The 26,573-nt window shown below is 41.7% G+C and overlaps 2 protein-coding genes across 5 annotated transcripts in view; one reads left to right on the top strand and one right to left on the bottom strand.

Moving 5' to 3' along the window:
* The window catches only part of TGM4 (transglutaminase 4), a 39,333-nt gene extending 29,656 nt beyond the window's left edge, over positions 1–9,677 (top strand). For both annotated transcript variants that reach the window (XM_044294441.1, XM_044294442.1), the window contains 6 exons: positions 1,480–1,583; positions 2,756–3,007; positions 6,339–6,626; positions 7,590–7,759; positions 8,862–8,998; positions 9,423–9,677. In XM_044294441.1, the coding sequence (XP_044150376.1) occupies positions 1,480–1,583; positions 2,756–3,007; positions 6,339–6,626; positions 7,590–7,759; positions 8,862–8,998; positions 9,423–9,564 (1,093 nt within the window). In that variant the 3' untranslated portion in view covers positions 9,565–9,677. The remainder of the gene's footprint in view (positions 1–1,479; positions 1,584–2,755; positions 3,008–6,338; positions 6,627–7,589; positions 7,760–8,861; positions 8,999–9,422) is intronic.
* Positions 9,678–18,218: 8,541 nt separating this feature from the next.
* ZDHHC3 (zinc finger DHHC-type palmitoyltransferase 3) overlaps positions 18,219–26,573 on the bottom strand; it is a 60,844-nt gene continuing 52,489 nt past the window's right edge. For all 3 annotated transcript variants that reach the window (XM_044295864.1, XM_044295865.1, XM_044295866.1), the window contains exon 7: positions 18,219–21,320. In XM_044295864.1, coding sequence (XP_044151799.1) covers positions 21,066–21,320 — 255 coding nt within the window. In that variant the 3' untranslated portion in view covers positions 18,219–21,065. The remainder of the gene's footprint in view (positions 21,321–26,573) is intronic.

The following is a 26,573-nucleotide window of genomic DNA, read 5'->3' as shown; positions in this document are numbered from 1 at the left end:
TCTCTTGTTATAATACTGAGAAGACGGACTGCACATGGCAACGCTGTGAGATGAGAGCTGCTGAATAGGAAAGTAGCATGCATTTGTGGGAGTTATTAGCAGGTAAAACTGGAAATGCAATACGTGTTAATGGTCGGATCATAAGTAATCAATTACATTTATTAATAATACTAGTCAAATAGATAAAATACATTCATAAAAACATAACCATAAAACACATTCAGTCACGGTCCCTCATATATTTTGGGTTGCGGAGCTCACGCAACCTCCTAAAAATGATGACACAGTTCATATATTGCGATATTCTCTGTAACAAAGCGAATTTCCAGTGTGCTAATGAAGATTCCATACTGTTTAAGCGTATCAATATTAGATATGGTTGGTGTAGGATATAGTTCACATATGGCTATAGAGTCAAACTTCAACTGCAATATTGCTCTTATAACAATGTTCGAGTGATTGTTTTGCCAAGCGTCCAACGATGTTAGACAATACACTCGATTTTTTAGCTTTATATTCAGTGTATTTTAGATGGAACAAATATTAGGAGCACTTACACTTATGTGCTTCTCTCACACTGCTTTCATACCGTTTTGTGTATACTGGCACACATGTGAGTCCTGAGTACACGCTGTTTACTTTTTTGTTGCACTTTTTATAATTGCTGTAATGCGTTATTGCGCTGCTTACCGGTCTCCGGTCGATGCAGTAGTATATACTGTGGTGCACTATTGGTGCTTCTTACTAGTCTCCGGTTAATGCGGTAGTATAGGCATGAATTTAGGGTTATGCTGTGTGCTGTGTGTCCATTATCCATGAAGACTCTGTGTTCGCGCCGGCACTTTGCGCTTGCGCAGTCCAACTTCCTGCACGCTAATCGTGGTTTTAGATTTATTTTCTTTTGCTTTATTCTTGGAAAGAGAATACGACTTCTGTGTCCAATACAATGTTACAAACCAGACACATTTTGAAACTGCAGTTGTTTCTTTATCAGTGGCAAAAGATATATAAAAAGATATATAGTATATAAATCTTTTGCCACTGAGGAAGAAACCACTGCGGTTTCGAAACGCGTCTGGTTTGTAACATTGCATTGGACTCAGAAGTGGTATTCTCTCTGCAAGAATAAAGCGAAAGAAAAGAAAATCTAAAATAACGATTGGCGTGCAGGAAGTTGGACTGCGCAAGCGCCAAGTGCTAGCAAGAACACAGAGTCTTCTTATGTCATGCATATGTCAATGCAATATTTAAATTTATCCTTTTCAAGAAATAAGCAACAATCTAAAATTCTGTTTTCAATATGGGGTACTGAGTGCAGAATGCACAAAACAAAAAAATATAATTATTTTTTTTTTTTTAGCACGAGACTACAACATAACAAAATGTGGAAAAAGTAAAAGGATCTGAAGACTTTCCAAATGCATTGTATTTGTATAGAATTACATTTATCAACATTCATAGGAAAGTTTTCTATTTTAGGAACTTCCATGTATGGAATGACGTATGGATGAAAAGACCCGACCTTCCTAGTGGATATGATGGCTGGCAAGCTATCGATGCAACTCCACAAGAGCCAAGTGAAGGTAAGATGTACGGTGAAAGATGAAGAGGAGAATTTATCACGAGAGGAATTTTTTAAGCCAGTTTGAGACTGCATTACTGGAATTTGGGCCACGTTTATCTAACATTACATACTGAGACATTTGGCACATTTTAAAAAATATCACTTTTTTTCAATTTTTCCGCCTATTGGAGTAAGTTAGCAAGTTGCATTTGCTAAATATGGTTTAAACCTACTTGTCTTACCATGCCTATGTTCCCGCCCACATATGATGTATATAAGGCAGTTTTTGGGTGCAACGTTCTACATTCAGGAAGCATGGTACCTCACAAGCAAGAAGAGATGAGAAGAGTCTTGGCTGAGAAGAGGAATTTTCAATTTTACATACACTATAGCACATAAGAGAGGAATCTGAAAGGTGGTTGGTGATTATAATATGAGAATAAGTTTAAGTGCGTTGGGGGTTGATGAAGAATAAGTCCTCATTCAGATGACCAATGTTTATGTTCAGGGTTGTCTGGGTGTAGAACGGGCAGCATCGGATTGATCCCCGACATATTAGTGAGTGGGCCCGAGAAAATCACAGCATGCATCATAAGGTCCAATTTTCCTGCAAGTCTCACCCATTCCATTGAGTCGGTGCACAAGAAATATGAGCCGCACAAGGATGGCATCTATGTGTGGACTGTTTAAAAACTCGTCCGGAACACAGATGAGTTTCAGGTCGCTCAACTGAGAGAGTCCTAAGATTAGGTTAAGTTAGGGTAGAGAGTCAACCCAATATTTTAAGCTGGAGTGACTTGTATCAGAAAAGAGTACCAAAGAAATGTTGAAAGCACCACAAATGGTTCACTCAGGGATCATGCAAAAGTCAAATCAAACAGGTGAGCTTCAATCCATTCACAGAATATCCATAAAACAGTCAGTGGATGTCAAAATCTTGAAGAATCTTCTTTTTTATGCAGGTATAACATTTACAGAAAAGCTATGTTTCAACTTAAGAGTTTGCGGTGGCAGAAAAGTTCATGAGATGTTACCAAATCACATACACATGCTGCATAAGAAATTTGCGTGGAATGAATGCTCTGATTTTGAATCTGCAGAATATCAATTTCTGTGGCAAGTTTTCACCGCAAGCCATGAAACAATGGTAATGTTTGTCTATGGTGCATTCCTCTATCTGTCCACCTCTAGGCATCTTCCAGTGTGGTCCCTGTTCTCTGACAGCTATCAAAAATGGAATGGTATATCTGCCATATGATGCCAAGTTTGTGTTTGCTGAAGTAAATGCTGACAAGATTGAATGGATGGTGAAAGAAATAAATGGAGATGAGGAGTATATTGTGGTAAAGGAGGAGAAAAAGACCATTGGGAAATTCATCAGCACAAAGTCAGTCAATAAGAATGCGAGACAAGATATTACATTAGAATACAAACACAAAGAGGGTAAGTAGCTGTTTACTATACCCTTATATATTGTACGGGCATATAACACACCCAAGCATGGAAGGCTTGAAGCTTTACTCGCTGTACTTTCTTATGTGTGTGTAATTAAAGGGCATCTGTCAGCAGATTTGTACCTATGGCTGACCTGTTGTATGAAGGCATCTGTGTTGTTCCCAGGTTCATACGTGCCTGTATTGCTGAGAAAAATGATGTTTTAATATATGCAAATGAGACTCTAGGAGCAACGGGCGGCGTTAACATTACACCTGGAGGCTCTGCTCTCTCTGCAACTGCTGTGTCCTCTGCACTTTGATTGACAGGACCAGCCAGTGTAAAAGTCATCCTGCCTGGCCCTGACTTCTGCTAAAGTCTATCAAAGTTGAGAGGGTGCGGCAGTTGCACAGAGTGCAGAGGATCTAGGAGTAACGGCAACACCCCCGTTGCTCCTAGAGGTTCGTTTGCATATATTAAAGCATCAGCAAATCATGGACATATGAACATGGGACCAACACAGATGCGTTCAGCTGCCAAGCGCACATACAACAGGTCACCGTTTTATAGGTACAAATCTGCTGACAGATGCCCTTTAAGGACTCATGGACTATTAACTTCAATAATAAGGAATTTACTGTGGCTAGCCAGCAGGAAGGGGTTAAAGGGGTTGTCAAGGACTCAAGATGTCATCAATATCAGATTGTTGGGGCTCTGACTCCCAGCATCCTAATGATAAAGTGTTGGAAGGAGTCACAGTGCTCAGATGAGCGTTGCAGACTCTTCATACTATACCAACCACAGCGTCATACATTGTATAGCGGCCGTGCTTGGCATTGCAGTTAAGTCCCACTTGGATGGGACTGAGCTGCAGAAAAACCATGTGACTGATGGGCATCATATCAAAGGAAGGCCCCCTTCCAACAGCTTATTTGTAGGGGTGCTGGGAGTCAGAACCCCACCAATCTGGTATTGACCCTGAAGATAGGCCACCAGTATTAACCCCTTTGCAATCAGTCTGTTTTGGGCCTTACTGACAAATTGTTTTTCTTCCTTTTTTCATTATCACCTTCCAATTGCAATAACATTTTTATTTTTCCCATCTATATAGCTGTATGAGGGCTTGTTTTTTGCGGGAAAATTTGTAGTTTTTAGTGGCGCTATTTTAGAGTACACAAAACTGCCTGATTAACTTTTATAAACTTTTTCTGTGAGGGAGATGGGAAAAACTAATACTGCCACTGAGTTTTTAAGTTATACTTTTTACAGTGTTCGTTTTTCGGTACAGATAACATAATATCTTTATTCTCTTGGTCAGTACGATTACAGTGATACCAAATATATATATATTTTTTTTTTTTTTTTTTACATTTTACAACTTTTGTGCAATCAAACCTCTTCTTTTTTAAAAGGAAGAAAGTATTTTTTGCATTGCTGCTTCCCAAGACCCATCATTTTTTTTTTTTTCTTTCGATGGAGTTGTGTGAGGGCTTGATTTTTGTGGGACAACTTTTAATTTTCATTGGTATCATTTTGCAGTAAATTAAGCTTTTTGATTGCTTGTTTTCGGTAGCAATTAAGAATTGACTAGCAATTCTCTTTTTTTTCTTTTACAGCGTTTACCATAGGGAATAATTTACATGATATTTATGTAGTGCTGGTCGTTAGAGACACAACAATACCAAACATATGGGGGAAATTTTTTTAGCACATTTTTTCATTGAAAAGCATATTTTCAATGGGAAAAAAAGCTTTTTTTTTTAACTCAAATTATTTTTAATTGAATGTGTTTTTTTCCACTTAATAGTCCCACATGAGGACTATAACAGATAACGTGTTGATTGTTTTTAAAATACAATGCACTATCCCCATAGTGCATTGCATTTTAATGTAAGTGCTTTACTGACATTGACCAGACCCCAGACAGTCTTTACATACATCGGCACCGTGCGATGTCCACTCCCTCTGTCACTGCTTTACATTCGGCGGGCACCATTGCCCGCGGCATGTAAGGAGTTGAACAGCCCGGATCAGCACTCCTGCTGGTCCGTGTTGTTAGAAAAGGAGCGCGGCTCTTGTAAGGGGGACCCGTGCAGCGCTTAGAAAACCTAAGACCCCTTAGTGACCATTGTAAAAAGGCGCATGGGTGATCACTAAGGGGTTAAAGGTAGCATCGTGCATGCAGTTAGTAATAGGCAATATTAAACAATTTGCACTGACGGAACCCTCAATCAGCGGCCATTTTCAGAGCGCAGTGCCGGCACACAGGCCAGTGAACCTGCATGTACACATGAATTATTCAGATTAAACTTTTAATCCTCATTCACATGTCAGTGTTTAGATCAATGTTTTCTATAAGTGATTGTAAGCCAAAACCAGGATTGGAGCCTCCACAGAGATAAGGTATAAGGGAAAGATCTGCACCTGTTCTGTGTTTAGAGCTGCACCTGGTTTTGGATCAAAATCACTGATTGAAATCACTGATCGAACACTGATGTGTGAATGAGGCATTCGGAAAAGAGCTGCACCTGGTTTTGGCCCAAAATCACTGACGTGTGAACAAGGCATCAGTGCTTATTACTAGCTGTACATGTGCTGGTACGTAATTTATAGCATACAGTTGAATACATCTGGAGATTTTCCTGGAATATGTAAAAACTGTAAACCACAAATGCAATGTGAACAGAGCCCATTGAGAATATTAGACAAGGACTAATCAAAACTGTTGACTTGTTACAGGGGCAGACTGGGAACTTAATGGGGCCCTGGAAAAAAAAATAGTAAAAGTGGCCCCGTTTTGTAGTCGGGTCCAAATTGATACCATTGTGTGGCACATTATACCGCCCCAACAGAGCTAAATACCACAGTCCATAACAAAATACTGCCAGCAGCACAAAATAGAAAAGCTTCCACTGGCCAGCCGTGAGGAGGGCCCAGGCAGCCCCCTGGGAAATTTCCCTGTAAGGTCTATGGCCAATCTGCCCCTGACCTGTTATTCTACTGTAATTTCTACTAATTTATTTTTACAGAAATATGGTTAATTCTCCACTTAGAGACAGTTGTGCATTAAAGTGGTTTCCTACATACAAACTAATCCCTTAGCCCGCTTTTACCCAGCAATGGTTTTGAGTCCCAAACACAAAACAGGTACAGATCTTTCCATTGTACCTTATTTCTGTATAGGATCAGCTTCTGGTTTTCTCACAATCACTGATCAAACACTGACCGTGGAAACATCTTCATAAAATTTCACTTACCAATGTTTTGTAGTCAAAACTTATGATATATTGAGGCAGTATAAATGTGACGTATAACTTATTAATTTATCTTTGTTGTCCAGGTTCCGCAGAAGAGAGGGAGACTTTCCAAACTGCCTGCTCTCACCTAAAGTCCGATGCTTACCTAGTGTTTTCAGCGCCCCCTCCGCGTGCCATTAAGATACAGATCACAGGAGAAAAGGAGTTACCTCCTGGGAAGCCATTGTCCCTTAATATATTGGTTGAAAATGAATCAAATGAGTCAAAAACAGTGACTGTCACTGCCGGCTGTCAGCTTCAGGCCTATACAGGCAAAATTATAGCCTCACTGGCATCCATCGTACAGACTGTGGAACTGGCAGAGAAACAAGGTATTTTTAGCACTTGGGAGCACATTTATCAAATCTGCTACGCCAGTTTTTTGGTGTAAAAATGTCGCATGTGCAACATTTGCCAACTTTTTGTGAGCTTTGCCTTCACAAAAAAAGTTGCAGCCAGTGGCAACTTCATGCCAGGTAACCCCCAGGTATACTTTCACCGACATAGGTGCACTTTCATAAATTACACGTTCATAAATTTGGCGCAAGTTAGGATAGCAACTCCAATATTAAAATTAACTGACTTGACAGCTCCATTGTACTGAAGTGATAAATTAGCTGCAATCAGTCCTCATCTTTATCTCTGTTCATTCTCAACCTTCTGGTTCACTAAAACAGTGCTTCAAAATCCAGGTGTCATTTACATAGGAGAACCCCTATTGCAGAATAAATCCATGTTTATGATGAGCAAAGCGAGCTTCTTATGTTACATCTAAAGTCGCTTTGTTCAAAACTTCAGATTAATACTGTACGGAGAACCGTCGCTGTGCAGTATTAAAAAGTATGGGCTCTGATGAGTCAAAGTCACACGAGACGTCATAGAATAACTTCGGTAGTTGATTTTTAAAGAGGAAAACCCAAGTTCGGTTCCAATTTTTAAAGTGGTTTTCCACTTTAAAAATCAACTACCGAAAGTAAAGTCACGTGCAACTGAGTGAATAATTGACTTTGGATCATCGGAGCCCATACATTCTAACACTGTAAGGAGACGGATCTCCATACAGTATTACGGATAGGGGATAAGTTGTCTTAATGAGACAACCCTTTAAGTACCAAGATAAGCCTCGTCCTTAAAGGGTTAAAAAGTAACTTTCAGCTCTCCTGACTTGTGCTTTAGTAAATACTTGTATTTCTTATGTAATAACTATTCTGGAGCATCTTTTCTTAGAACTTTGTAGTATGCTGTTCTTTAATTTTTGTTTTCATCTTCATTTTCTTGCTGCATCACATGTGTAGTTGCTACCATCCCTGTGATCGTTGCTGCTGATCAGTACATGAAGTCTATGACCTTAGTAGATGATGAGCTCATGATCAGACTTAATGTCATAACCGAAACTAAAGACGGACAAGAAAAAAATAGCGAGTGCCTGGTCATGCCATTTCTTTACCCACCAATTATTGTGGAGGTAAGTTTCAATTCTCTTTCTTCTCAGCGATATAAAAATACGTTTCCACCAAAGATAAAGTTAACTGCAGTAAACAGGGTATGGTCACAGGGTCAGGTTTTCTGATGCAGTTTTGAAACCCCAAACGAGGAGTGGATCATAAAAGGAGAGAATGTATAAAGAACAGATACGACTTCTCCTCTTTTTTAATTCACTCCTAGTTTTGACTTCTAAAGCTGCATCAGGAAACCTGACCTTGTGGCCGTGCCCATAGATCCTAATGTTTTCCATGAGCCTTACTGGTGTTTCTAATAGACTGGGTATCCACTATAATTACTGTTTATCTTGACCCTGAGAGAAAAGGCACAAGAGGTATTTGGTACCTGCATCTCCTCATGTGCAAGAACCAGTACAGAGTTCCTTCTTCAAGGAGGCACTTAGGCACTCCATACTCACCATACATGTGGAGATCATCTCCCTGGTAGAATACCTCCATAATACCACAACGGATGGGGCATACCACATTTCTTTCTGTCAGCTTCAAATATTAACATATGGAAAACAAATTTATATGGAGGCATATATAATAGGAAATATACCAAGGTAGGCTCAATGCACCTCTATCGGTGAACCTTAATAATCTGGAGTACAAAAGCCCATAAAGTAGAAACTAATATCCACGTTTGGCCAAACTAGGGAGTGAAAAATATATTTATAGAAATAAAATATTGTGTGCGATTTCTTTTTATTAAATATGGTGGAGTTGGATGAGAAGTAATACATGCAAGACAAAAATCTTGCCTCAATCAGCTGCAGCCTGTGTGGGGCCAGTGTACACCTTGATCCAGGTATCTCTGGGTTATGTCCCACCTGGTACTATAAGATCAATGGCAATTGAAAACTTAATTTTTGATCCATTCACTCAAATTACAGCCCAGCACATACTGTAGAACTTCCTGTGATTTCAGTTGTTGTCATATACAAACATCCTCATGGATATAGCAGATTAAATGACCCATAATCACTTAGGTTCACACACTGGTCAAAATACCTTATGATTTCTTTTTTCTTGCTGTAATAAAAATGACATCTATGATCAGTATCCCCTTATGTTTTCCACCAGATGCCAGAAACTGGAAAGATTAATGAAGATTTTACCTGTACATTCACATTTAAGAATACACTAAGTGTTCCATTAGAGAAGTGCCAGCTACATGTGGAAGGACTTGGCATCTTCCGACTTGAGAAGTTTGATCAAGGGTAAGTGAAGCATTCTTACAATGACACACATTGACTCGCAAGACAAAGCCTAGGTGCAGTAGGCTCTACTGTATAGATGGTTTGCAATTTATGGATTTACATTAAAAAAAAAACTTTTTAACAATCAGTCTTTTCTTGTACAAATAAGAAGACTTGTGAATTCTGGGGAAAGGGGCTTAATGAATGATTTGGAAAGCTATCATCCTGAACTTCAAGGACCATGCAGGGGAACATTCTGGAACCACAATCTTGGGTACCATCAGAACTTGTCCTTCCCATGAGTATATGAATAAGGGCACTGAAGAACCACTTTGTTAATAGTTACCTACTTACAAATTGGTTGTGTGATGGTTGTATTTACTATCCCTGTAATCTGAAGTTTGTATTTTTGTGCATTTTATAATTTTGATGTTCTCATCCATAGGGATGTTAGACCTGGAGGAATCTTTCGTTCCAAGATTATTTGTGCCCCTAAGAGAGCTGGAGAAAAGAAGATAGTAGCGGAGCTCATTTCCAAGCAAATTAAAGGAATTCGTGCAGAGAAGATAATCAACATCACTAATTAAATCTTGAAGAAGTGTACGTTAAAATAGAGGCCTGGTTGCATTTGGGGCAGATGGTTTTGACAAAGCACTTATGACGAATACAAAATAAAATCTATATGAATTTTGGAAAATCATCCTGTATCCAGATTTCATGGACTCTTTTCTAGATAAATGTAGATGTTGTGACTGATAAGCAAAAAGTCTAAAATCATGAATTATTTATTAAAACAATGTCACAGTAATAATCTTCATAGGATCTTGGGGTTCACACAGGGGCGTAGCAAAAGGCTTATGGGCCCTGGTGCTAGAGTTAGGCTTGGGCCCCCCTTCCCTCAGTGCTTTGTGTGTCTTCTTATGCAGCACAAGGGTCTTTGGGCCCCCTCAGGCTCCTGGGCCCGGTAGCGACTGCTACCTCTGCACCCCCTATAGCTACGCCCCTGGGTTCACATACTTTACAAGGCACCCACAGAAGTCAACTTTGCATGTGAAAATAACAAGCTGCAGTAAACACAAACATAATTGGTATTGCTGTATTCAAATGTTCAGATTATAAAAATATTTTACACTGTAAATAAACCTCTCTTCCCAAAATAAAAAAAAAGGAATAAAAATTGATCAAAAAGTTGTATGTCCAACAGAATGTACGAATAAAAACAACTCATCCTGCAAAAAACAAGGCCTCACACATGGACATCGATGGAAAAATAAACACGTTATGGGTGTCAAAATTTGGCGAGTCTAAGCAAAAAATGTATTTAAAAAAAGGTTTTTAATTTTCTAAATGTAGTAAAACATAGCAAAAAGTATTTAGAAATTTGGAATCGACACAATTGTCCTGAACCACAGAATAAAGTTATAATTTCATTTGCACTGTGTAGTGAAGGCCATAAAAATGAAACCTATGATACTAGTGAGAGAGTTAAAACTGAGTGCACACCCTCTTAGAAGAAATCACGTATCCTTTGCATAAAGCATTGTTGCTATGGGTTACCATTGACCCTGTTTTGGCCACTCCACCCAGTTAAGTTGTTACTATACACTCACCTAAAGAATTATTAGGAACACCTGTTCTATTTCTCATTAATGCGATTATCTAGTCAATCAATCACATGGCAGTTGCTTCAATGCATGTAGGGTTGTGGTCCTGGTCAAGACAATCTCCTGAACTCCAAACTGAATGTCAGAATGGGAAAGAAAGGTGGGCTACAACGGCAGAAGACCCGACCGGGTACCACTCATCTCCACTACAAATAGGAAAAAGAGGCTACAATTTGCACGAGCTCACCAAAATTGGACTGTTGAAGACTGGAAAAATGTTGCCTGGTCTGATGAGTCTCGATTTCTGTTGAGACATTCAAATGGTAGAGTCCGAATTTGGCGTAAACAGAATGAGAACATGTATCCATCATGCCTTGTTACCACTGTGCAGGCTGGTGGTGGTGGTGTAATGGTGTGGGGGATGTTTTGTGGGCACACTTTAGGCCCCTTAGTGCCAATCGGCCATCGTTTAAATGCCACGGGCTACCTGAGCATTGTTTCTGACCATGTCCATCCCTTCATGACCATCATGTACCCATCCTCTGATGGCTACTTCCAGCAGGATAATGCACCATGTCACAAAGCTCGAATCATTTCAAATTGGTTTCTTGAACATGACAATGAGTTCACTGTACTAAAATGGCCCCCACAGTCACCAGATCTCAACCCAATAGAGCATCTTTGGGATGTGGTGGAACGGGAGCTTTGTGCCCTGGATGTGCATCCCTCAAATCTCCATCAACTGCAAGATGCTATCCTATCAATATGGGCCAACATTTCTAAAGAATGCTATCAGCACCTTGTTGAATCAATGCCACTTAGAATTAAGGCAGTTCTGAAGGCAAAAGGGGGTTCAACACCGTATTAGTATGGTGTTCCTAATAATTCTTTAGGTGAGTGTATATCTAAAAGGGGTTGTCCGTGATTTAATAAGTGATGGCCTATCCCGAGGATAGGCCATCAGTAGCTGATTGGCGGGGGTCTGACACCCTGCACCCCCGCTGATCAGTGTCCACTGCAAGGTTAATAGAGATCTGTAGTTCTGGCACCGGAGCTACACCTGAACAACTGATTGGCAGAGATGCTGGAACCCTGCCGATCAGCTAGGGCCTACTCACTTAGTACATCCCAGACAACCCCTTTAAGTGCCTTCTATTTACATGCCGAATTCGATTTTTTGTTTCAATTTGGGTAACTAGGGTTCTATTGATGTGTTCAATGAATACAGTATGCCGGGAGTTTTTCAGGGAGTATATGTTGTACTCATTTTTCCAGTTGACAGGTCAGGCGATGTCAAGAGAAAGTTCAGTATGTAGATATAGCAAGAAGGTAACTGGGATAGAACTGAAATCATGTGGTCACTTCTTCAGGTTCCCAAACACCTATATACTTGAAAGATAATTTACTGCCCAAGGGTCTCCCTGCTCAGGACATATGGTGAAGGGTGTCAGAAGAGAGAGCTTCTGGCTGAAGGAACGTTTGACAGACATCTAATGACCTTACTGCTCTACTTCTAATCCAGCATTTTTACAAAATTGTGGAATAGGACATTCAGCAGAACGTTTCCTACTTTATTATAATGTTCTAAACTCCTATATGAAGACATTACCGCTAATATGGTTACATCTCCCACTTACGGCAGTGTTGGGAGAACAGAATGTTTAAATCGACCATATTAGCTTTTTCCTCATTTCTATAAAACTGGTCATTTCTACTGCTCTTAATACTTTGGCGTAAATATGGTGGCGTATAGCGTGAGGCATTCTGACTGAGAAATGCGATTCATCTTCTACCAAGGTTAGTGGACTTTCCTTTTAATTATTTAAATGTAATGTCAACTTTGTAAGTAAAACTTAGATCTTGGCTGAAATGGCTTTTCTCCTGAAGTCAGTTCTGCGATAGGAGCTTATGTGCTGCATTCATCATGACACCACAGGGCCTAATTACCATTCAAAGCTTTATTGTATTACATACAGAAAATACATTGGAGCAGCTCAACAATAAAATCCATTAGGAAACAGTCAATTAAAACGCAACTTAGATGTAAATCAGGAATGTGAATGAACATAACCAACCTAACGTTATCACAGCTTAAAAACATATCTCAGTGGCATTAGTGCTGGTTCAGTCCATTACAAAGAATACAATTTGTGCCGATCCCTGTTACCATATTCTTTTCATTTAAAAGGGTCATTTTTTTACCTCTACGGTTCCCACACCCTTCTGACATTACTCCGCTCCCCATTAGTCTCCTGTTTCTATTTGCAAGTGGGCTAAGGAGCATGTCATGTCTCAGCCCTTCACCTACCCTGTACAGACAACAGAATACAGAGGTCTGGAAGCAGTGGCGTAACTAGAACTGACTGGGCCCCACAGCAAATTTTTGAACGGGAGATAGCCAAGTTCAGCACTAGGACCCAGCGGTAGAACCCCTAATGATAACTCGTTATAACCGAAATACCCCTTTGAGCACACAACATCTGATTTAGACCTCATGCACACAAACGTATGGCTTTTTCAGTGTATTATGGTCCGTTTTAGGGTCCATTCACACGTCCGCAACTTGGGTCCGGATCTGTTCCGCAATTTTGCTGAACGGTTGCGGACCCATTAATTTTCAATGCGCCGGAACGGTTGCGGACGAGGGAAGACATTTTCTATTATAGTGCCTGCGATATGCGGTCTGCGAAATGCAGAACGCACCCTTAAATCCGTGTTTCCGTTCCGCTTGGTTTCCAATTTTTTGCGGATCGCAAACAGAAACGGAATAATGGCGTATACAGTGATTACATAGAAAAACTGGGCTGGGCATAACATTTTCAATAGATGGCTCCGCAAAAACGGAACGGATACTGAAAACATACGGATGCATTACGTATCCGTTCTGTTTTTTTTACAGCCCGATTGACTTGAATGGAGCCACGTAACGTGATTTGCGGGAAATAATAGGACATGTTCTATCTTTGAACGGAAAAATGGAAATGGAATACATACGGAGTACATTCAGTTTTTTTTGCGGACCCATTGAAATTAATGGTTCTATATACAGACCGCAAAAAATGGAACGGAAACAAAAAAATAAAAAATAAAAACATTTGTGTGCAAGTGGCCTAACCTTCATGCACACAAACGTATTTTATTTCCACGTATGGAAGTTAGCATTCCGTTTCCGTATCGCAAAAAAATAGAACATGTCCTATTATTGTCCGCATTACGGACAAGGATAGTACTGTTCTATTAGGGGCCAGCTGTTCCGTTCCGCAAAATACGGAATGCACACGGACGTCATCCGTATTTTTTGCGGATCGCAAAATACATACGGTCATGTGCACGAGGCCTTAGTCTTAAAAATATCTGACTATATATACCGGTCACTAGTATGTATTCTATGTACATTCATATATACCGATTTTTTGGGGGGGTTAAGGGTTAACCATTTATTTGGTGTTACTCCAGTTATATAATATAAATTATTACAGTGCAGGACTTCCCAAAATAAGTATTTACAGGAGGTGTCCTGAGCCAGGTACCCCGACAATGGGATGAGACACCACCAAAACCGATGTCAATACCCTTAAAGGGTTATTCCCATTTTAGGATATGCCAACAACATTAGGATGGGTGTGGGTCCGACTTTTGGGATTACCGTTGATCATTGGAATGAAAGAGCTTTAGTCCTTTGGCTAATTCCTTGACAGCTTTTCTGGCCACTCCCTGGGCAGGGAACTGGTTCATGTGAACAGGGCTGGATCATTGCTGTGCAGGGAAATGCTGCGAGGTCAAGCACTTCTGCTCCTTCATTCTGAAGACGGCTAGAAGTCATGGCAGTCAGAACAGCACCAGTCCAGTAGGTGGTGTTATATCCTTGTAATATGCCATCACTTACCTTCATTGGAATAACCCTTCAAAAATTGTCAGGGTATAGGCCCCTTAAAATGGTCCCTATTAGCAAGATTTTAAAAGGATTTTACAACTGATGACCTATCCTCGGGCCTAGGAAACGCAGAGAGAAGGCTGCCACGCTACTGCTAGCGCCACTGAGTTCTGGACAGCTCGGACAGATACTGGTGACCTAACATGAGGATAGGTCATTAGTATAAAAATCTCAGAAAACCCCTTTAATTGGTAAAACCAACAGAGATTTGCAAAGATGATTCCAGTTTTCCATAGGCATTAAGTAAACAATTTCTCTGTAAGCATGAAAACTGATCAGAAATACTGTTAAAGTCTGTGCAAAACTGTAGTGTCAGGTAAACAACGAATTGGCCACTAGGTGGCACTGTGTATTGAGATATTTCTAAAGCTGCATACTATTCTGCAAAAGTTCAGAAATTGGCACAGGGATATGGTCAGGGGATAAACCCTTTAATAAAAAAACTGCTATTGTGTGTATAGAACTATGGTTACAGACTAAAAACAAACCAAGAGGTAGTCTGATATTGCCGTCATACTCCACTCTATCTGCCCCCTTTTGCTAATCTACAGACAGTAGGTCGCAGTCGGCACAAGGGCTGTAGACACAAAGCAACAGCTTTTTTAATTAGGATTATTTGCAAAGTTGCCCCATTTGGTTTCATTTTGGATGATCTGGGGCAATAAAAAAAAAAATGGATGCAAAAGTGCACATAGCCTTTCAATATTATAGGCTCGGTATCTTCATACAAGTAATTTTTACACTTGTAACTCACATTTTCTGAATATTATCTTTTTTGAAAACCAATATACCTCTTCCAAAACACAACTGGTTACAAATGAAGGTGCACTCAGCATATAATATTGCAATATATCTGTAGACACCTCAACAGTGTGATAATGCCATGTTCCTGATGAAATATCAAGTCAGGAGGAAATAATACACAGGCAATGAAAAGAGAGAGAACAAGGTAGAGATCGCAACCAATTCTCAGATCACATTTGTAAACCGTCTTTGCAAAATTTCTTTCAACCTCAATAACAAATTTATAAAATTGTACAGTAAGTTTAAAGGGAGTCGAGCATGAATCTGTCATCAGCATGTCACTTTTTTATCCCTTCCCACAGCTCTCTAGCATGCTTACAGTTAATAAAAACGTTACCTCTGGCATCAATCCTGGACTTCTAAAACCATCAAAAACGATCTTTATAAACATATGCAAATGAGGGCTCGCAAGTGCCCAGGGGCGGCGTTACGCTCGTAGGTGCTCTGCTAGCTCAGGGAAAGCAATGAAAAGGCTGAGCTAGCAGGGCACGTACGAGGGTAACGCTGCCCCTGGGCACTTGCGAGCCCTCATTTGCATATGTTATAAAGATTGTTTTTGATGGTTTTAGAAGTCCAGGATTGATGCCAGAGGTAACGTTTTTATTAACTGTAAGTATGCTAGAGAGCTGTGGGAAGGGTTAAAAAAGTGAAATGCTGATGACAGACTCCCTTTAAGGTACATCTATTTTTACCTGTGGGAAATCCGAATTTAAAAGGAATTTTCCAGAAATGATAAAATGTTCATACAAAAGCATTCCGTAAAAAGGAGCATTTCTCTATGTGGCCAATGATTGGTCACATGGGTGGTAGGGGACATCACTGCTGCAGCACAGTGAACAATGGATGGGAGCAGAGAGTGGGGGGCAAAGGATTTATTAGGTGAATAATCATTCTTATCAATTTATTGCTGTCTCAGTTCCCTCTATGGCCCAATTTTTCATATTTTAGAAAATCCCTTTTTATTCTATAGACAGATCATATTATTATGGATATATAGAACATTAGTGCCCAGTGATATGAATGCAGCACACCAAGTAATCAGAGCTCATTACCAAAGCAGTTCAGTACAAGAATTATATGCAATTAAATGAAACTTATGAACATCACATTTATCCGTTACATTTGGTGGACTGGCTCCTAGGTCCCTGGTTTCATCCTGGTGAATTAAAAAGTAGCGTATGAAAAATTCCAGTTTTGGACTAATCAGAATGGATTGGGGTTTGTGTCTACTTCAATTACAGATTGTCACTGCCTTTTCCATTAGTTTCAGCTCATTATATACAGTCAGGTCCATAAATATTGGGACATCGACACAATTCTAACATTTTTGGCTCTATACACCACCACAATGGATTTAAAATGAAACAAATAAGATGTGCTTTAACTGCAGACTGTCAGCTTTAATTTGAGGGTATTTACATCCAAATCAGGTCAACGGTGCAGGAATTACAACAGTTTGCATATGTGCCTCCCACTTGTTATGGGACCAAAAGTAATGGGACAGAATAATAATCATAAATCAAACTTTCACTTTTTAATACTTGGTTGCAAATCCTTTGCAGCCAATTACAGCCTGAAGTCTGGAACGCATAGACATCACTAGACGCTGGGTTTCATCCCTGGTGATGCTCTGCCAGGCCTCTACTGCAACTGTCTTCAGTTCCTGCTTGTTCTTGGGGCATTTTCCCTTCAGTTTTGTCTTCAGCCAGTGAAATGCATGCTCAATCGGATACAGGTCCGGTGATTGACTTGGCCATTGCATAACATTCCACTTCTTTCCCTTAAAAAACTCTTTGGTTGCTTTTGCAGTATGCTTTGGGTCATTGTCCATCTGCACTGTGAAGCGCTGTCCAATGAGTTCTGAAGCATTTGGCTGAATGTGAGCAGATAATATTGCCCGAAACATTTCAGAATTCATCCTGCTGCTTTTGTCAGCTGTCACATCATCAATAAATACAAGAGAACCAGTTCCATTGGCAGCCATACATGCCCACGCCATGACACTACCACCACCATGCTTTACTGATGAGGTGGTATGCTTAGGATCATGAGCAGTTCCTTTCCTTCTCCATACTCTTCTCTTCCCATCACTCTGGTACAAGTTGATCTTGTTCTCATCTGTCCATAGAATGTTGTTCCAGAACTGTGAAGGCTTTTTTAGATGTTGTTTGGCAAACTCTAATCTGGCCTTCCTGTTTTTGAGGCTCACCAATGGTTTACATCTTGTGGTGAACCCTCTGTATTCACTCTGGTGATGTCTTCTCTTGATTGTTGGTTTTAACACACATACACCTACCTCCTGGAGAGTGTTCTTGATCTGGCCAAGTGTTGAGAAGGGTGTTTTCTTCACCAGGGAAAGAATTCTTCGGTCATCCATCACAGTTGTTTTCCACGGTCTCCTGGTGTTGCTGAGCTCACCGATGCGTTCTTTCTTTTTAAGAATGTTCCAAACAGTTGTTTTGGCCACACCTAATGTTTTTGCTATCTCTCTGATGGGGTTGTTGTGTTTTTTCAGCCTAATGATGGCTTGCTCCACTCATAGTGACAGCTCTTTGGATCTCATCTTGAGAGTTGACAGCAACAGATTCCTAATGCAAATAGCACACTTGAAATAAACTCTGGACTTTTTATCTGCTCATTGTAAATGGGATAATGAGGGAATAACACACACCTGGCCATGAAACAGCTGAGAAGCCAATTGTCCCATTACTTTTGGTCCCCTAACAAGTAGGAGGTACATATGCAAACTATTGTAATTCCTACACTGTTCACCTGATTTGGATGTAAATACCCTCAAATTAAAGCTGACATTCTGCAGTTAAAGCACATCTTATTTGTTTCATTTCAAATCCATTGTGGTGGTGTATAGAGCCAAAAATGTTAGAATTGTGTTGATGTCCCAATATTTATGGACCTGACTGTAAAGTAGTTAAAGATGACAGCATGATCAACCCTATTGAACCAGGCATATTGCTGGTAGGGTTGATAATGCTGATAACTATGGGAGGATCCACCGTCGCTTCCTAGCGGTCTTACATTTAGGGCTCATGCATACACCTGTTTCCCGGTGTATGCATGAGCCGTGTGCACACTGTATGGGTCCTCAGTCCGGGAGATGAGGTGCGGAACAGAGGCTTCCTACAGAGTGCTTCCGTGGGTTTTCTGGCAGTGCAAAAAAGTAGCATGCACTACTTTTTTGGGTGTGGACGACGGGCCCTATTCAAGTGAATAGGTCCTACGGCCGCCCTACAGGCCTTTGCGCCGCAATCTGCACCAGAAATACGCCTAATATAGGCATATTTCTGGTTAGTAAATGACCCCCTATATTTCTCCACTTGCAGCATTGTGGAGGGGCACCCAGGGGCGGGTGTAGCCCTCCTCTTTGAATGACAGGGCTAGACAGCTCTGTCTAATGATACCTGTGCTGTAGTTCAGTGTTTTTTATGGTGTAAAAGCAGTCACTGGTGGCAGTGTGTTTTAGCAAAATCATGCATTCTCTTAGGAATGAATGATTTTGCCAATGTGCTGTGACCAATATGTAGGCATTCAAGGGATATGAGCGCAGTGCAGGGAGGAGAGAATACTTGCAATCTTCCTAGGAGTTGTCCTCCTCCTCCTCCTCCTATGTTTGTGAAGCTGCCGGCACCTCCACCTTCAGGTGGTCTGACACGCCGGTCTACCGCTGCACGTTCAATTTACAGGTCCCCTACTAAAACTATTACTTGGATTAAGAGCTCATGCATGCGAACATGTGTCACCCAGTGCCATGCATTGGAGACTGCAAATTGCTGACGGATGCAGGCCTATTCAACTTGAATGCGCCAGTGATCCGTCCACACTGCAAAAAAATAGAGCATGTTTTATTTTTTTGCTGTGCAGAGGCACAGACCGAAATTCCACAGAAGCATTCCTTCCGCTTTGTGCCTCTGCTCCGTGTCTTCCGGATTGTGGACCCATTCAAGTGATGCGGTACGCACATGGCCGGTGCCCATATATTGCAGACCGGCTGTCTGCAGGCCGCAATACAGGCTGGTGTGCATTAGCCCTAACTTATATATGTCAATGTGTACATTTTACAGGCTATTTGCATTTAAAGGGAAGGTGTCAGCAGGATCAACCCTATTAAACGAGCCGTTTTGCCAGAGAGGACTGACCCTACGGATTAAAAACATACTTTCTTACCATTTCTGCATTTTGGAGAAATATGTGTTTTTGCACTTAAAGGGCCTTTCTTAAGGATAGGTCATCAATAATAGATCCTATACACTTGTATAGGAACGAGACATCCCATTGAACTGAACGTAATTAACTGGTAATTACACCTGCTCACCGCTGTGGTGTAGACGGTGAGCAGTTAAACAATGAAGGGAAGGCTGCGCTCGCACAGAGCACGGCCTTCTCTTCAACCAGCCGATCGCTGACCCCCGCCGATCTTACATTGATGACCTACCCTGAAGACAGGCGAATATTAAAATCCCAGAAAACCCCTTAAAGTACACAGAGGGCAGGCCCAGGCCTCTCACTGTGCTTAACTCCTCTGCGTCCCTGTACACTCTCCCCTCCAGGGAAGTAGAGTGGAGGAACAAAAGTGTACTGTTAGGTCCACCCTCAGGGCACTTAGGGGATAACTATTAGATCAGCGAGGGTTCAACCGCCACTTAATTCATCTCTATGGGACTTCCGGAAATTGTTGACTGCAGTGCGCATGCTCCATTCATTTTGGGGGGTTCTGTGCAGTACAGGGCCCCTGTTATTATCAGTGTGAGTCTTAGATTGGTGGGGATCCTACTGCTAACAGTTATCACCTATCCTGTGCATAGGGCATAACTTGTAACAACTGGAATACCCTTTTAAGCTCTAATTTGCATATTTTTAAAAACACATATTTCTCCTAAATGCAGCAACGGAGTAGGGGAAGATATATTTTTTCAAAGAGGCACTTGAGACGGTATGCAGTGATCCTATCTATGTGTACAATCTTTTATGCAGATTTTACATATGGTATACGTATATATATGTTTTTATCCTATACATCGTTATCTCTATATACATCCCTATATCCTTTAATCCACTTCTTTGCAAATGTTACGCTGATGTAAAACCTATTACACACCAAAGTAGCTTGACACCTAGCCACCACTATCGACCGACCACTATTGGCGCCCAAAAGGGTTTATTCAAGAATAGGTGAGACTTGGAGGGTACTACCATCTACCAGTCCCCCTATTTTGGTATACTACCACATCAGCCCTCCTAGACATATTCACTGGTTTAATAGGGTTAATCAAACCGACAGATGCCCAAGCTTATTAGCCATTTGTTCCCCCAATAAATGGTATTCTCATACGTCAATGAAAGTTAGAGGGTTTGTGAGTAATCATAGATGTTATCTATGGGCAACAATGTAAGATCTAAAATATGCTTAACATGTAATAAAAAGAATACAGTAGAGTTATATTAACCTAAAACAGTAAGGCCTTGCAAAGTGGTACAATGTACAACGCAAGAGATGACACCATGCTTCACTTCACAGCAGAGTAGAACCAAAACCCGATGTCTTGGCATATCCACCTTCGGGTGGATGAATCATTTGATGGACCTAGTGTGCAATGTAACAATTGGTTTGGCTGCCATAAGATATAAAATGGAAAACAGAGGTTTTGAGATGGTGCGGTGGTGAGACTTTAACACTGAATGTAATGTAAGCCAATACATTTCAGGTTGTGGGCGATGTGGTTTCTGGTTCTTAGGAATTGGTGCAGTGACCGATTCCACCTCCTATTTCAATAACCTCAACGTGTCCCTCCAACCTGCCAGTTACTATTTCACTGTCCTTTCCACCTTTTCCGGTTTCAATATCTGATGGCACCTTATGATAGAGTGTTCCTGAGAAAGGGCTGAACCACGCAGGAGAAAAACTGCCGCCAAAAGCTTGTTTCATTCCATCCCACCTACTAGTCTTCTGCCAAGTTGGATTTTCCTTCTTCAGTCGTTCAATTCCCTGAGTAGGACAAAAGCAAAGTTAGCAAATGTGCGATCATCAGGAGGTAAGCAAACCCAGCCCAATCATTACCCAAATGTTAGCCTTTATCTAAATACTGAATTCCTAAATCTCAGGACTTTAGAATGGTCAAATATGAGAGCACAGCGCTGTACAGGTCACGCTATACTATAGGGAAAGTAATAGCATAGGGAAAGAAATAATAGCTTCTTGGACAAGAGTAACCAATGCTATGGCTTTAATGAATAAATAAGGAAGAACTTACCAAGATCATCATTTTCTCAATGTAGTGGTTTAATAGCAGCACAGACGGCTGATTGTCCATGCTGCATGATGTACATAAACTGCAGAGATTCAGACACAACATGGGCTGCATGTTCAATACGTTAGTTATTACCAACCTCCTATTCATTAGCATAGGTAAGATATGCTCAAAGGACGGTAAAAGCCACCTGTTACTTTGTTATTAAGGGGTTTGTGCCATAAACTACTTTTCACACTGAAGTGTACTTTCATCCTTTACTCTAACTCCCATTTACCTCATTTGCAGTTTTCTCTTATCCCCCATGTTTGAATCCTACTTCCTGGTTTGTCATGTGACTGTTGTCCCATCATGCCTTAGGTCAGAGAGATGTGTCCTGACATCAGCAGAGCATGTGACACTAACCACACCCCTTGTTCTTACCAATGAGGCTTCCTACTTCCTACATTATAAGTCTCCACTACAGAACATAACCAACATCAATTGAAAAACTAAACTGATTTGCCACAGGACGCAATGGCAGGCAATACGTTTTGAAAAAGGCAGTTTTGATAGATGGCGGTATTTGTGGAATGTCATAACAGCAATATCTGCTGGGTGGGATACATTTATATTAGTGGCACAATTTAAAGAAACACTCCCACAAACATTTTTATTCTCTGACTTGTTAGAAAGGTCCATGATATAAACTGTAGTGAAGGTAATCATCTTACCAGTGACTGTATTTGTGAGTTATCCCCTCCCTTCTGTTCCTCAGCTGTGTCATGTGACCAGCACTCTGACTTTCAAAATATCACAGCATCTTATGTGTAGACAGGAATTCAGTTTCTCTGAGGCTCCCGTAGGAATACATAATGTTAGGCTCATAGGAATGAATAGAGAAATACGGTAACTGACTTCCTGTCCTGTGTCAGTTGGAGATCAGAGTGCTGGTCACATGACAGCTGAGGATCAGAAGGGAGGTTATAACTCACAAATAATGTCTCTGCTAAGGGTACTTTCACACTAGCGTTTTTGTTTTCCGGTATTGAGTTCCGTCACAGGAGCTCAGTACCAGAAAAAAAAACTGATCGGTTTTATCCTAATGCATTCTGAATGGAGAGCATTCCGTTCAGGATGCATCAGTTCAGTCCCTCTTAGTTTTTTGGACGGAGAAAATACCGCAGCATGCTGCATTTTTATCTCCGGCGCATGCACAGACCTTTAAAAATGAAAAAAAAATTAAAAAAAAGAATACCGGATCCGTTTTTCTGGGTGACACCGGAGAGACGGATCCTGTATTGCAATGCATTTGTCAGACAGATCGGCATCTGGATCCGTCTGAAAAATGCCATCAATTTATGTCCGGATTGCTGGATCTGGCAGGCAGTTCAGGCGACGGAACTGCCTGCCGGAATCCTCTGCCGCAAGTGTGAAAGTACCCTAAGAAGATTACCTTCACTGCAGTTTACATCAGGTACCTTTCTAACAGGTCAGAGAATACACTTTCTTGTGGGAGAGCTTCTTTAATAGTATACTCCAGGTCTATGTAATTCCTAATTCATTTATAAAATACAGAATAATACAATGTCCTATTATGTAGGAGTTTAAAATATTGCTCTCACATCCTTGCTAGATTCCAGTCTCTGCACACTTTAAAATTATAGCCCCCAGCTTAGGCCAGTTCACCCAGTTGAGTGGGCTAGTAGATTTTTTTAAATTAATTTTTTATATTTTTTTTTTTTATTTATCACTGAAAATCAGTCACCTTAATCTGAATGCTACACTGTTCATAGCTTTAAATACATGACATGATTTGTTCAAGTCACAGAGTAAGAAAGTTAAAGGGGTATTCTGGGGCTCTGTTGAAAACCCAGTGAAGACAGTAGCCAGGAGGAAATAGAATATACTGTGTATGGCTATATACTAGTAATCAGATGTCAGACAGTAGATTGGTGACATAGACCCTCATTGAAACACTGAGTCACTTTTTTGAGGCCTTCCCTCAAAAACGCACAGGCTTGGGGGTCCTTGTGTTCATGAGGCCCTGGCTCTCCCCACTGATTGGCAGCATTCTTCGTATACACAGTATAGGAAGAGAATTATCAATCATTCATGGGAGGGCACGACCAGTCGCAGCTCAGGGTTATCAGGACTAGAATCTTCAGCTCAGGCTGGAGCTTCTCACCAAGGATTAAAATAACTGCATCAAAAAAGTAAGTGACTCAGTGTTACAATAAAGTTGGTGATAGATTCAGTTTAAGGGCTCATGCACACAAAACGTATTTTTTTTCTGTGTCCGTTCCGTTTTTTTTGCATCATGTATGCGGGCGGAACCATTTACTTTGGGCCACAAAAAAAACGGAAACGACTACACATTCCGTTTCCATATGTCTGCATTGCTGAACATGTCCTATTATTGTCCGCAATATGGACAAGGGATAGGACTGTTGTATTAGGGGCCAGCTGTTCCGTTTTTCAAAATACGGAATACACACGACCGGCATCAGTGTCCATATATCCAACGGTCGTGTGCATGAGCCCTAACCGACAGCTATATTAACATTTTTCTACTTTGTTGCAGCACTCAATTTTGCAAGTGAATAGGAAGTACAGCCATTCTGGTTCCCATTTTTGCTGTAGCTGCTCAAAGTTGCCAATATTTCTGTAAGTAAATAAAACATAATTACTATAAGGGCTCATTCAGACGGCCGTATGCTGTCTGCAAAGAAACGGATTGCATTCCGTTTTTTTGCTGATCCATAGACTTCAATAGGGCCATGTCCTGACTTTCACTGACAAGTATAGGACGTTTCATTTTTCATTTTTGCTGAGCCGTGCAGTGGAAGATAAGGGCCCCATAGAAGTGAATGGGACAGCATCTAATCCGCAAAAAAACGGATCCGCATTTTTGCGGACAGCATACGGCCATCTGAATGCTGCTGATCCATTTTTTCAGTGTAAACACTCCTTAAAAACTAAAATGGAGACCTTTCTTAGTGCTCATGCACACGACTATTGTTGTTTTGCGGATCCGCAATTCGTAGACCGCAAAACACAGATACCGGCTGTGTGCATTCCATATGTTGCGGAACGGAACGGAACAGTAGGCCCATAATAGAACAGTGCTATCCTTGTCTGTAATGTGGACAATAATAGGAAATGCGAACACGGAATGCACACAGAGTCATTTTCTTTTTTTTTGCGACCCCATTGAAGTCAATAGTTCCACATACTGGAACGGACACAGACAAAAAATACGTTTGTGTGCATGAGCCCTTATAGCTATGTCAAACCCTAAAGGGGTTTTCCAGGAAAAGCTAATAAGCTTGTGTCTCCTCCTGAAAGATTCATACTCATCTGTTCCCCAATACTCAAATCAAGCATTTTGGCCCTTGTTCCTCCAGTCCCTGGCTTTTCTTATGGCCCGGGCATGGACATGGCCATGTGCACTGCTGCAACCAGTGACTGGCTGCAATGGTGCATGTGGCCATGTCCATGCCCTGACCGGAAGAAAACAAGCCAGGGATCGTAACATGGGGGAAGGGGAGTGTCACAGCCTCAGTGTTGTGCGCCGTGACACTTTAGCTGTGCATGCTGGTTGCCAGGGGCAACGCGTTGTTGTCGCAGCATGTATGTGCTTTGCTCCCCTTCTCCTGGTTCCTCCCCTGTTTGGTGTCTTTAGGGTTAACTATCTGGCTTGGTGTGGCCACTGGGTTCATATTGCCTGTGGCTTCCAGGCTGGAGTCTGTTGTCCTCCAGCCTTGGTGTGTGCTGGAGTTGCTCCTGTCCTGGATAGGTCATCGATCCAGTTTGAGGGCCATACTGTCACACTGGGGAGTGGGGGAAACCCCCCACCATACAATGGTAAGCAGACGGGATAGCAACTAGTCCAGGAAACTGGGAAAAGGGAGCTGGTCACCTCTTATTGCATCCCTAATCTTCCCCCCTACTCCTCATCGTATGAGTGGACCTGGATGGTGGGACAGCTTATACTTAGGAAACCTAGGACCCTAAGGGTACTTTCACACTTGCGGCAGGACGGATCCGACAGGCTGTTCACCATGTCGGATCAGTCCTGCGGCTATTTCGCCGTGCCGCCGCTCCGTCCCCATTGACTATAATGGGGACGGGGGCGGAGCTCCGGCGCAGCACGGAGAAAGGCCGTCGGACTAAAATTACTGCATGTCAGGCTTTTTAGTCCGGTGGCTTTCTCCGTGCACCGCCGTGCTGCGCCGGAGCTCCGGCCTGTCCCCATTATAGTCAATGGGGATGGAGCGGCGGTCCGCGGGCACGGCGAAATAGCCGCAGGACAGATCCGACATGGTGAACAGCCTGTCGGATCCGTCCTGCCGCAAGTGTGAAACTAGCCTTAGTCGCCCTGATAATCCCTCAAATAAAGAAAGGGCTGAGACGACCAGTTCATCCACAACACGGATGAACTGGAGTCTCCAGCAGGCCTAGGTGCAAGGAAAGGAAAGACAGAAAACAGCAACTGGATAGGTAGGTAAGAGCCCGCAACAACAAGCACTCACCTGCCGAGGCAACAACGACTGGATCCCGATCACCTACCAGGACACAGCACAAAGACAACAAACACGGAGCCCAGTGAACCAGAAACTGCCTGGACCCCCATGCGGACAGGATGCATGGCGGCCCCAGACAAAGCTGCTAACTGACTGGTAAGGAGCAACTCCAGCACACACCAAGGCTGAAGGACAACAGACTCCAGCCTGGAAGCCACAGGCAATATGACCCCAGTGGCCACACCCAGCCAGATAGTTAACCCCAAAGACACCAAACAGGGGAGGAACCAGGAGAAGGGGATCAAAGCACATACATGCCGAGACGACAACCAGCATGCACAGCTAAAGTGTCACGGCGCACAACACCGAGGCAGTGACAGGGAGCCAGCGATCGCAGGACCAGAGTGTCAGGGAACAAGTATAAATAGGGGGGAGATAGATAAGACTTACCTGTAAAACAAAAAGATTCTGTGGTTATTAGAGAAA

This window comes from Bufo gargarizans, chromosome 5 (genome assembly GCF_014858855.1).
Source record: "Bufo gargarizans isolate SCDJY-AF-19 chromosome 5, ASM1485885v1, whole genome shotgun sequence".
NCBI lineage: Eukaryota > Metazoa > Chordata > Amphibia > Anura > Bufonidae > Bufo > Bufo gargarizans.
This window is presented reverse-complemented; position numbering and strand designations above follow the sequence as displayed.